General features: G+C 39.1%; 1 protein-coding gene across 19 annotated transcripts in view; it reads left to right on the forward strand.

Annotated features, from left to right (window-relative positions):
- The window catches only part of NRCAM (neuronal cell adhesion molecule), a 214,452-nt gene extending 202,035 nt beyond the window's left edge, over positions 1-12,417 (forward strand). For 18 of the 19 annotated variants that reach the window (XM_053256564.1, XM_053256562.1, XM_053256566.1 and 15 more), the window contains one exon: positions 9,904-12,417. In XM_053256564.1, the coding sequence (XP_053112539.1) occupies positions 9,904-10,141 (238 nt within the window). In that variant the 3' untranslated portion in view covers positions 10,142-12,417. Of the gene's footprint in view, positions 63-9,903 lie in introns of all 19 variants that reach the window. The other variant, XR_008308695.1, reaches the window with a different exon arrangement.
- The last annotated feature ends 1,325 nt before the right edge of the window (positions 12,418-13,742 follow it).

Raw genomic sequence — 13,742 nt, forward strand, 5'->3', positions numbered from 1 at the left:
ACATTAGAATCTGCATCCTTACTAGCATATAGAAAAATCACAGAAACAATGCAACCAGCTGTGTAAGTATTTTTTCATTATTTAGATTATAAATATGGATAAATTTGTAAAATAAATCCTAAAGAAATGGCAGAAAAACTGATAAAGAGAACTTATTTCTTTGCAGTAAAATAATTCCTGTATTTTTTCACTAATAAATAAAACATTTTTTTCAGTTAGTGCTGCTATATTTTAAAAGAATTATATATAAAGTATATCCCAGTTAAAACAATTGAACTGTTTCTGATCACCTTTTAAAACAATATGTATAGTTTTTCAGCTAAGTCCAAATATTTTGTGCTACTAGAACTGTTAATATTTTGTGCCTAATTGAACTTCTTGAAACAGAGGAGATCACCATGTATAGTGTTTATGTACATTTTTAATGTGGTAAAAGCCTACCCTGTACAATGTATGCACTGCTTTCTAGCCCACCCAACTCTGTCTTTGTTGGGTGATTATGAATTTTCTAGAGAATATATATTTTAAAATCATAATATTAAGAAAAGAATAAAATCTCACAAAATATTTGGAACTCTGGATACATAAGATTCTTACTACAGAAACTTCTATTTCATAGTTAAATTGTGTGTGTAAGTGTCTGTTTATATATATTATTACATTCTATATAATATAAAAGGTCAGTTTTCATTTGTTTTCTTCAGCTAGGTTCCATTTTTGACAGCTCAGGTGCTCAAATTCTGTACAGTGCTTACTGGGTATTACTGTTTACATTTATTGGTTGACATCCTGACAAACAGAGGACTTTTAGAAGGATTTTGCACTAGCACACAACAGTTAATCAAGTGCACTACATCTGGAGCTTGCGTTCCAAAGTGGTGTTACACAATTGCCACAAGTATTCTTGTGGTACAGCGGTACAGCCTGCAGCATCCTCGTCTGATTTAAAAGGAACTGTTTCACAAGACTGCTATAGTGAAATTATGCAAATTCTAGCATGACATCTATGTGCGCTGGCACAACTTTGCTCTTTAGGGAGCACATTGTTTGGATGTCAGCCATAGTATTGTAAATATTATATTTGCTTCTAGCTAAAATTTAACACCCTTTTATAACTGAGCTTTTTAATGCTTTCTTTTTCCTGGAAAAAAATTCCATTAAAATAAGTTGTGAAATGATACAGTATATAACCGTATATAATTCTTTCATAGGATGCTGAATTTTTAGTCTGTTTTCTAACAAATTATATGCCTTTAAAATTGTTTCCTGCCTTAAGTTCATGATGGGGTAGTCTTCACATCATTAAATTTAAAAAGTGAATTCTGATTTCATGTCGGGGTACACTTATCTAAACAATATATCTTGGTTACTTTCCTTAACCAAGGAAGAATTGCAGATAATATAATTGTCTATGTTTAAGGAGGAGGGATTATCCAATTAACCTTCCCACCCTCTCACACTAAATTAAAGGCTCGGGAATTGCCTCAGAGTTGGAGAGGGGAGAATTATATTCACTCCACTCCTTCGCCTATCAGCAGGAGCAAACATCTATGCTCCTCTCTGGGAGTCCACCGGACCAACAAACCCCATCCCTGCAAATCGTTTCATCTTCATCAGCCCCTGCCTTAAATAAAGCCGTATATTTAGGACACTCCTCCCTGGCCTCCCAAGAGACCATTTCCTCCAACTACACCCCACTCACTAGCATTTCCACACAGGGCTGCAGCTGTGGGGCTGATGTCATCGTTATTCCATCTCCACCACACTGCTGCCTCTCCGGCTGCACGCATCCATCCCCCAGCAGCTGTTGCCCACCTCTCCGAGCCCTTCCTGGCTTCTGCAAGGGAATTGCTGGGATTGTCCCAGCAACCGGAGCCCTCTGCCTCTCTTGGCACACCACCATTTGACCGGGTAAACAACCCTGTCTCACGGAGGAGGGTAGGGATGCCCAACAATAATCGTATTTCATTTATTTACATTTTAGTGTTTATATTATATGTATTTACATATGTAAAATACGTATTTGACAGGTAGAGCATAAAAGGTTCATTATATGGACTGCTTCATAGAAGATTATTTTCCTAAATATATATCACTTCCATTTAGGAAAATGCACTGGTTCACTGCTTGCGTATGCATGTCTGGTTCACTGCTTGCGTATATGGCAGCAACCCAGTGCAAATGGCAGCGGAAATATTAGTTCTACTAAGAAGTATTCCTTGAAAAAGACTATTGTGGATAATTACAATGGTGATTAATACCATAGCTGGGACACCTATGCCTCCTCTGTCTTCCACCTTTTCATGCCCAATGATCAATGTCAAAGTTCCCTATTATTAATATCATTTCACCTTTTTCTTTTTGTTACTTATTAGTCACTAGCTGAACCCACACAGAGCATCTGTGCGGCAGTACACTCCCCCCACCTTCTGCCCTATTCCCCTCCCCCCAAGCCTTCTGCCACAGTCCCCTTCCGCCCCAGTCCCCTCTCCCCCAAGCCTTCTGACCCAACTTGCTCCCTCCTCCGTTTCCCCCTCTTTCTCTCTCTCTCATTCATGCTCCCCCCTCCACTTTTTAGCCTGCTTGTGTTTTACCTGCTGGCTGTTGCCACCGCCTCCTTCCTCCAGTCCCTGGTGAATCAGGCGGCCAAGCGTTCAGCTGGCTCCTTCCTGCATGGCCTCCCTCTAGAGAGCATCTTCCGAAGCGGCCAGCCATTTCTCTCTGCCCAGCCAGGCTCCACCGCTTTCTCTCCCCTCAGCTTCCCCCCTCCCTTCTGCCCCAGTCCTTTCAGTTCTCCTCTCCGCTTCCCGATTTCCTCCCTTTTCTCCCCAAGCGGCCACTTTCCTACGCGGCCAACCGCTGCCCAGCCAATCTGGCACCTCCACCGCCCAGCCAATCCGCTGGGTTTCCAGGACGCATCCCCACAGAGGCACGTCTACGAGAATTAATATAATAGATTGTCAGACTCAGATCTCCAGATTCAGAAAAACAGATGCACTGCTATCACAAATTGCTTTCTTTTTGTGTAACTGGTAGAAATCTGTATGTTTCTTAGGGAAAGTTGTAAAAAAGTGTTTGGGTAGTGCCTTTTACAACAAATTAGATTAAGGTTTAGTTTAAGATCTCAAAATCAATTATCATTTGTAGTTAATTTCCTTCATTATTCTTGCACATATTGGAAAAAGTTATAGATTATCATGATATACATCAGTTTTTGAGAATTAACAAACTCATTATCACGTGAAGATGCCTTGGGTTCATAGGAATGACAATTTACAATATGGTACCTTAGCAAGATATGCATATAACCACTTGCTAGGCTTGTAATCTGCATTGTCCAGACATTCTTATCACACTTCTACTCCTCATCAGAATTCTGAGAGAACAGGAATGTGGCAATATTCTACTTGGGAAGACAATGCAGATTATCTCAACAAATGACTGTATGCCTAGTGTGGTAAATTACCACCTGGATATCTGTTTTCATCCTAATAAAAATACATTTGTGTCTGATTTTGGACTATTCATTTTTAAAAAGAAATTCATTCAACTTAGTGGAGATTTCAATTAGTTAAATTTAAACTTAGTTTTAATTGGAGAAAAGAACAGCGGGCGCACTATGAAACCTAATTGAAACACTTTTAAGTCTGCATTTATTTACATTTAGGTTAGAACATACACAATTCTGCTGTTACAAAGAATGTAATTTAAGTTGTGAATCTGAATGGATTGTACCCTAGATGTTTTTATGGTGTGTCTTGATTTACCTTCATATCACTTAAATATTGTCTTCCTTTCTTCCAACTCTGTATTGTTCACTGTTGGGCTTTTGATATATGCCCTTGTTTTCCAGAATACAGTAGTTATGCGGAAATTTATCCATTTCCCCTTGTAACATTTATAGATTTCAGACTATTAATACAATATGATATATAACTTAATTGTTATTTATGAAGTTTGTATGTTTCAGTTCCAAAAAGTAATTTCCTTAAGTTCCTAATAGTTATAATTGTTTTGTTTGCATTAAATGATACTTCCATACATCTTATTATAAGAGATTGTCCGCATATATTGTGAAACACAATTGGGAATCCAGATATCGATCAGATTCCAATGTATGTAGAGAGTTCCAAAGAACAGGAGCTACCCTACTGACTTTGTGTTAGGGAGTGCATGCCCAGGGGAAACCAAAGGGCATATTTAATGGACATGGCCATATTGTCAACAGGTTTATGCCAGCTGCAGCATGTATAATAATATACAATATGGAAGTATCTAGATTTTTGGCTTGGTTTGGTTTAGTTCAGTTTTTAAAGCATACAGAAATGTATGCTCTGGTTGCAGGAGAACCTTTACTGCAGGTCTGTGTAATAAAGCTAGGGTCATCATAATAGTGCCATCTCTTCTTTACATTCCCGTTCCTCTGTTCATGTAGATAATTAATGGAGCCCTTGTGTATAAGAATATGAAAGAACACCATTTTCTTTCCTCTTCTGTTCCGACCTTATACATAAAAAATGGCTTATAAACTGTACAAATGTGGGATTATTAATGGTGAATTTTATTAAAGAGTTATATTTTAAATCTTGCTGAGCACTTTACAGGAAATAAGGTTGCATGTAATAGAATTACAATGAAAGCTGTTTTAATGTGAGAATATCTCATTAGAAAGTTGTTTAAAAATTAGTATTTATGTGCTGTTATGGTAGTGAAAGGCACATACTGAACTTTTAGTATTGCAATATGATATTTGGGCAAGAAGTTTTTCAGAGTGCTCTCCTGAGATAAATAATTTTCCTGCGTTTGTTTTGGTAATTTTTTTTCTTTTAAAATGAAACTCTTTATTTTAAAAATGTATCTATTTCCAGAAATGAAAACTTCAGATTTTTATTTTTTTTAGTAGCTACAACTACTATGCAATCAAATTTCTTACAGCTCCATTAGTGGTTAATCAAATTTTTGATGTTAACATAATCTTTCACAGACTACAGACTTCAGATGCATATATTGTAATTCTTGTGATCTAAATGAAAGCTTTTATATGAAATCAACCTATTTATTGAAAAGAGAGCAATTATTTCTGCAGTTGGATGTTGCATATTGTGCACTGCAGCATGTAACTGAGTATATGGAAAGGTGGATTTCCTATAGTGAACATGAAAACCAGCCCCATGCACTGAATAATCTATGCTAGTTCCTACTAGCCATGTGGATAATGATAAAAGTGGGCAGGAAATGACTACAGCATAAAGTTTCATCCAGATTTATCATTAAGCTTGGGGCTCATTCATACATTACCAGAACACTTACATATGACTGTCTCCTACACCCTCCACTAGCATATACAGGAAAGAGTTATTTGTATTAGGAAAACATAACTGTCATGTTAATGTGACACTAAAATAGAAAATAGCTACAGCTCTATTTAGGCAATATTGTAATGTGTAAAGTGTACAGGTTCAGTAGTGTATAGTGTGCAGGGTTAAAGGCAAGCCTTGTGCTTCTGACCTTGAATACAGCATTTATCAGAAGAGACACTCTACTCAGGGTAAAATACTATCCATAGTTAGGAACACTACCTGTTCATAATTATGGGAGGATTTCTCACCAAACACAGTCCTGATCTCTTCAAGCAAACACTGTACTTATTTATTGATGATTTGATTTGATTTATATAATGCCCCTCCAAAAATAGCTCAGGACAGTTTACCAAAAAAAACCCCACTAAAAGAATTAAAATAAATTAACAGTTAAAACCAAAACTAAACCAATTAAACAACTAAAATCATTTAAACATTAAAAACATTAACAGTAAAATCATTTAAAACCAGCATTAAACATTTAAACCATAAATTTAATTAAAAGCCTAGGTGAATACATGTTTCTTTAGTGCCTTTTTTAAAGTTACCAGAGATGGGGAAGCTCTTATTTCAACAGGGAGCGCATTCCAAAGTCCAGGAGCAGCAACGGAGAAGGCCCGTTCCTGAGTAGCTGCCAAACGAGTTGGCGGCAACTGCAGATGAACCTCTCTAGATGATTTCATTAGGCGGTGGGGGTCATGGTGAAGAAGATGTTCCCTTAAATTCTTTCTATCTTTCTATCTATCTATCTATCTATCTATCTATCTATCTATCTATCAAATTTGTAAATCGCCCCAAACTTTAGTCACAGGGCGGTTAACAACAACATAAAATCAGTTTAAAACATATTCAAAAAACCTTAAAAACAATGTAAAAGTAAACCAGACATTAAAACCCAAAATTTTTTTAGGAAGCTGAGAAATCTTGAGCGAAAAGATGGGTTTTAAGGTGTTTTTTGAAAATTGCCAGAGATGGGGAGGATCGTATCTCAGCAGGGAGCGCATTCCACAATCTCGGGGCAGCGACCAAGAAGGCCCGACTCTGTGTAGCTACCAAACGAGTTGGCGGTAACTGGAGACCGACCTCCTCAGATGACCTCAACAGGTGGTGGGGCTTGTAGTGAAGAAGACACTCTCCTAGATACCTAGGGCCTAAGCCGTTTAGGGCTTTGTAAGTTATAACTAGCACTTAGTATTTTGTCCGGAAACCTATTGGCAGCCAGTGTAGCTCCATCAGTAAAGGAGTAACATGGTCTCTCCGAGATTACCCAGAGACCAACCTGGCTGCCGCATTCTGAACCAACTGAAGTTCCTGGACTATGTACAAAGGCAGCCCCACGTAGAGCGCATTACAGAAGTCAAGTCTGGAGGTCACCAATAGATGTACCACTGTTTTATACCCAGGGCCTAAGCTGTTTAGAGTTTTGTAGGTAATAACCAGGACCTTGTATTTTGCCTGGAAACATATCAGAGGCCAGTGTAATTCTTTCAACGTACTTGTCAGTGAAAGGAAGGCTTACATGTGAGGACAGGGCTTATGGGGTGGCACTGTAACCATATAAACTGCATATGGTTACAGTAATGCCTGAAGAAGGCTTATGTACATCATCAAACCCACCTGCTGGATTCTGTAGACATTACTGCAGTGGCATTGAATCCAGGCACTTGACAATGACTCCCACAATGTTTTGGTAATGTATGAATTTATCCTTATAATGCTAATATAGCAACATTATCATAATTACAGCAATATTAATGAATAGAAAATAAAATAAATAAATAAGATGTGTAGCCCACTTTCATTTCTGCATGCAGAATAGGCCAGTGTGCACCTATATTATAGGTATTGCTAGCATTTGTTGACTGTCCTTGTTACAATGATCCACAAGAGACAAGCCAGGACTTTTCAGACATTAGAAAGTACATGGCAAGAGACTTTGTGCAAAAAAAAAAATAAACATTTATCTGGGGAATAATATACAGAGGTGGTATCAGGGAACAGTGTTGAGTAATAAGAGCCTAATAAAGATTACAATGAGAAAAATAAGCAGAGAAGTATTTAAGCAATAAACCATAGATTTGTGATTGAGAGTCCTTGAAGTACTGGAAGTCTGGGGCACTTTGGAAACTGAATGTCATAGAGTGCTCGAGAAATGGAGTTACTAGAGGGACCAATAGCAGCCAAGAGCTCCCACTTGGGTGGGAGGGGGAGCCAAATTGGTACCAACTTTTGGTGAGCAGTTTTGACAGATGGCTTGCTTCTGAATGGCAGAACAAAAGATGTGCTGGGGCAAGACAAAGGAGCTGTCCTGGGCAACCTGGGTGGTGAGAAGGCATCCCTGCACACATTGCCTGTTAGCACCCTACCTGACTGCCCATGTCATGATAAAGTCAAAGATAAAGTGAGAATATGTCACACCTGCACAGATAAAGAACCGAGGGGGCTGGAATGAAAGGGCTTAGGCAGCTTTTGCAGAGACACACTGAAGCTGCAAATACAGTGATAGTTTTAGCTGTGCCAACATTTATCTTATCTTAATGCCAGCATTTGATACAAGAGAAGACATTCATGAATCCATAGCCGTGGTCAGATTTTGTTGTACACAGAAGGAATATTACTCTGAATGTAACATTCTGACAACAAGCTGACCTAGCTTGAAAGTGGGGTTCTGCAAAGCCCTGCCAACACTGGAATAAGAGAATCCTAGTACTCTCACACTCTTGGCTGCTTGCTCACAGAGGGGAAAGTGAGTGGGTGAAGAGAAGGGAGAGAATTGAGGGATGGCTAGAGAACATACTACCTCTCCTAGCTCTGCTGATTTTTTGGAAGAATGCTCACTCAAGTGGAATGGTTGGTTCAGAAGGCACCTTGGCTGGTGGGACTCCTGGCATTCCAATTGCACTTACCCTGCCTGAACTAGTCAGAGGCCATCCAATAATACTTGAATTAATCTTTGTTTTCCAGTGGAATCAAAAAGGTAGGGTGGGTGCTATTAATGGGTGCCTTCTTGATTGGACTTAAAAGACCTCCTGTCTATGATTGTGATGCGTACAGCTTGGCCACTTTGGGAATTCCTTTGTAACAGGGAAACTGATTTTGGTGAGAACCTTCTAGAGCAAGAACCTTTGTTTTGGAATTCAGTTATGCTGCCTTGCCACTTATGTCCGACTTTCTGCAAATATTCCTGGATGATTTGGAGAGGTACTGTTCAGGTAACCAGAAGCTAGGACATTGTTCTTGTGATTCTTCAGGATGTGTGCTAGAGGAGAATCTCAGGAATGTTGTTCCCTGTAGGGGGTATATAAGGGAATGCAATTACTTCCTAATCAGCTAGGCTCATGATTCATGTACTCCTGCGGACAGAAATATTTGACTATCAAGAGGGCTTTTTACAGCCCTGCTTGCCTCTTTGCTTCCAGGTGCCAACATTCTACCTATGGAAGAGTGTTGGTACAGCTATGGACACAGGTAGGGCATTTCCTTTCATGTGAATAATTGAAATTAGGCTTTATGTATGTGCCCTTATATGTAGACATTTTGTGCCAGGAATGTATGCATTATATAGTAAAACCACCAGTTTACACGTAGTTGGAGTCAAAGAAGTGCAAGTGTAATTCCACCTCCACAGTGGCGCTTTCCTCTGTTCCCCCAAAACTCTTCAGTCAGGGTGTCCTCTAAAATGAGATATAGGGGGCTGCAGCAGGAAAAGGAGGTCTTTTGCAGTTCCCTTCTGCTTGCACATGGCACCTTTGGATCCAACTCGTAGTTGCCCAGCAAAGTTCAAGACTGGCTAATTGATTTCTTTCATAAATGTTAATAACGTTTTGTAAAACTATCACCATGTATTTCAGTTACCTTGCTGTTTCCACAGAGATTGATCAAATGTCTTAGCAATTAAACTCTGGTTTTGATTCAACTAAATTCTGATCACTATCAGGATATGGATTCTGCTTTTCTTCTTAGGCTATTTTCATTTATTTCTTCTGCACCCTTTAAATGGAATATATAGGTCTCTTGAAAGGTAAGGTTATACATTTCAGCCTGGTGTGTGTAATATAACAAATTACTCCAGATACAACACTTTGTTTATTGTATTTTCCTAATAATTGGGAGAATCAGTGTTTTTCATTTAATCCAATTCATTCCTCATTCATGTTCAGGAATCAAGAATTAAGAAGTTTAACAGACTAATTTAACAACACACCATAAGCTTTATATTTGAAGAACAAAGAACCTGTATAATGCTTGCAGTTTTTTCTACGTTGCTTCAAAATTGGGAGCTGAATTTTGTTGTCACCGAAAACCATGCACGATAGGGACAATGCACTTTCTCTGCTGGAGACACCCTGCGTTAAATCATTACTGCACCATGTATTCATGCCAGTTACATCATATTAATTTGTCTCTACCACATGATTGAATTTACTAAAGGACTGCGGGACCACACGTGCTTTTCAAAAATCTGCATGCATGATTTGCTTTGCATTTTTTGTCTAAATTATCATATGTTAATAGTTTTTTAAACAAACTTTATTTTTTTCAGTGATGCAGATGACCACAAACCTCTAAAAAAGGGAAGCAGGACACCTTCAGACAGGACTGTGAAAAAAGAGGACAGCGATGATAGCTTAGTTGACTATGGAGAAGGAGTCAATGGCCAGTTCAATGAGGATGGCTCCTTTATTGGACAATACAGTGGTAAAAAAGAGAAAGAACCTGCAGAAGGAAATGAAAGTTCTGAAGCTCCTTCCCCAGTCAACGCAATGAACTCATTTGTCTAATTAAAGAAACTCTGCCAAGTCACACCAACAACATTTCCATTATTTTTTCAAGCACTTGTACATCTTCCCAATGTTACGGATGAGAAGGAAACAAATGTCTACACAACAAAGTGTTTATACTACAGTATAAGTACATATAGATGAAACCTTTACACTATATACATCAGAATGCAAAACTGGAAGCATTTTGCACAGAACTTGCTTCTTTTTATAAAACTAAAAAAGAGCAACATAGACGAAGAATATTGAAAGTACAATATAATGCATGCAGAGTGCTGCATATGTCACAAGCAAAGCTGGTTATGCCATTGAAAATGGTTTTGAAACTTCGTTATGCAGTCCTCAACTGAAACCCTGGATATGAAGTCCATTTTCATTGTCAGAGTGTTATAGTAGTATTATATAGAACTTCAATGTCTTTGTGGACATTGTTGTGAAATTGGTGACTTAATGTCTAGATATCATTATGTCTTTTTGCAAGACAATTAGGAACAGTACAGTATATGATTGATAAATGAATTTTAAGTATGACACTTGCATTTGCTAATGCTTACTGAGATCCTGAGATCTGCTCTTTGCTCCTCTTACTTCATAATCTTTCTAATCTATCAAGTATTACTGCAGTACAGTGTTCTATTTTTGACATCCTATGTATGTTGTATTTTTTTAGGGCACACAACAATATGCATTGCAATGTATTTTGGAATTTGTACAGTCGTGGAAGTGAATTTTTCAATGAGATATACTTATTCCAGAAACACACAGGGCAAAATACATTCAGTGCCTTTAAATAATGTCTATTCCATAACATACTGTAATTGGTCATCATCCACCAGGAACTTTCCTGGGCAAGTTACACAGAAATGAAGAAGTTATACACAGCTCCCTACAGTTTGATGGGGCTTGTGTAGGAAATGTTCCAGTGGATTGTGTGTCTACTAAATCAGGTGGTACAACAGCATATGACTAATGAACTGCTGCCATTGCCAAAGTAATTTGTTTCTTGGTTTTTTAAAATGCCCAGATCTGTTAGGAAGACTGTTGGATTAAAATAAGAGTTCATTTTACGTTACACAAAGTTCATTAAAGCTCATTAAGGAGTGGTTGTTTTTTTAAACGGAGATAAACTACAGAGAAGCTAACGCAACTTTTATGTTTTCATGGCCTTATACAGTTTACACAAAAATGGGTGAATTAGGATATTGGTTAACACCAACCCTGTCATAGTATGGTGAGACAGCATGCTCACAACAGCACATTCGCTTTTCCAAAGTCCAACACTCAGTGACTGCTTAATTGCCACGAGACAGCTTTTAATATTATGCTTGACATGAAGCAGTATGTAGATTGCTACTCGGAGCCACGATATACAAATAACTAACAAGTGCTAGGTTAAGTTTAATCACGAACAAACACTCTCATCTGCTAGAAAATTACTTACACATACACACACGCATACAATATCTATGTTACGGAAATGGTTTGCCTCCAAATATAAAAATTTATATAACAACCTATGGTTGAAGGAATGCTCAGTTTCATTTGCCAATAAATTGGTTTTTCATAACTTGCATCAAGTTTAATTTTAAGTAAGCTTTTTATATGTAGATATTTTGTTGAATTTGTAAATACACTTAAAGTGTAGATGCTATGCTCCTAGGTGTTAAAAAAACAAAAATGCTTTTGTTGTACTGTGTAAGAAGTACTCTAGCCAACAGAGTGCATGGTATTTTAAAGCATCCATCTAAATACTTATACTTGTAAATTATAAGATAATTAGATGTTCAGCCTTCTGATTGCAGCTTTTGGGGTCATGTGCCTGTTAAGTTAAGGCCTGCTATTGTGTAACTTCCATTCATGGAGGTTACACAGTAGAAGTGTTTGGTAGATTGCCCTCAATATTATCAGAGTGTGTGTCAGTACTTTACATTTGATCACAGTACACTTTTTGCAGTTTTCATGCATATACAGTAGTTGAAGCACAATTTGCAATAATCACCTTGCAAGCAGCCCAAAAGGTTTGACAAGAATCCTTTAGTGTTTTGTTTTGTTTTTAAACCCATTTTCACCCAAGGGAAACAAAATCAAATTATTACAAAGCACAAAAGAGGAAACATTCCTAACAAGATTTGCCAAAACTATTGGAGACCAACATAATTTTACTCTTTAAATGTAGATACTAAATTTATCAGTGCTTGTGAAGATACCCAGAGAAGATCACTTCTGTAATATTGCAACACATTTTGTATTAAAATAAATGTGGTTTTAAAACTTTGCTTGCTGCTTATTCTATATACAACAGAGAACAAGTGTACATCAGGACTAATATTCCTGGACTGGACCCCCCCAAGCCCAAAGAAAACAAGACATGTTCAAGTGGAGTAAATTAGGGACACTTTATTAATGTGCATACATCCTTGAATAGACTTGCAACGGGGTACTTAATTAACCTGAGTGCGAGTACTCTTCCCCATGTGAGACGTCCTCCCAAAGAAGGCTGTCACACACCAGGGTGAACGGCCGGGTGTTAATTCTGTCAGACACCAAGTCCTGACATCCTCTCACCACATGGCTTCCCACGCTGAGTGGAGGGCTACTCGGCCCACCCCTATCCAAGCCAAGCAACCCTCCCAAGAGGGGCTATTCCCAATCCTTCCGAGCCATGGCAAACCCCTACCTCAATGGCCCTTCAGTTGAACACCATCAGGAATCCTATCTACCCACACTCTCCTGCCACCAAGGGGGGCAAACCTCTGTTTAGCCCCCTCCCCCCACCCTCTAGTACCTCATGAAGGGCCAGTCACAAGGGAACAAGTCATTCCGCCATTCAGAGATTTATGCAATCCGCCCTTTACAATCAAAGGGATACTTGTTTCTATTAATGCAATCTCCCATGCTTTAATCTCATTAGAGTTTGGTTTCCCATGACAGCACCAAATCTGATGTGTGTAACTTCCTTTAGCTAGAAATGCCCCCTCCCCCTGAGCTTAATTTATGCTTGCTATCCAAAAACCTGCTCTTGTCCCAAGGCCTGGAAGTCCAACCCACCAATGGCATAGATTATATGCTGTTCCCCACTTCCAACCCCATGGACGTGTAGGAAGAGAGAGGTTGACCACTGACCCCATTCCCTAAAACTGCCCAGAGAGAGGGAAAGGGGACTATCATGGAGGGAAATGCCCCATGAAGGTGGGAAAGGACTTGGGATGGGGGTGAAGCCACAGGGGCCCAAAAAGGCCCTCTCACCTCTGCCTTCCATCTACTGCAGCCGCTGCCGTTGTTAACACTGCTCACACAGCCAATCCGTCACCTCCCCTCCATGTTGCTCAAGCAACAGCAATCCGGGCTTCCCCTAAAGTCACTGTGGCACACACTCCAAGGAACAATCCTCCAAGGAAAGAAGGGTGGCAATGGCAAGGCCAAAAGGGAGAGCCAGAACGAAAGGAGCGCCAAATCCCCTCTCTCAAGAGAGGTTACGAGGAGAGGAGATTCCTGCTGATCCCCCATTGCTACACAGCCCCACCAGCCCAGCTGCTTGCAGCAGTGAAAAGGTGGATGTCTAGGCCTGGGCTATGGGGCACCTAACAAGGCCCCTTGCTGG

This window comes from Hemicordylus capensis, chromosome 5 (assembly GCF_027244095.1).
Source record: "Hemicordylus capensis ecotype Gifberg chromosome 5, rHemCap1.1.pri, whole genome shotgun sequence".
Lineage (NCBI taxonomy): Eukaryota > Metazoa > Chordata > Lepidosauria > Squamata > Cordylidae > Hemicordylus > Hemicordylus capensis.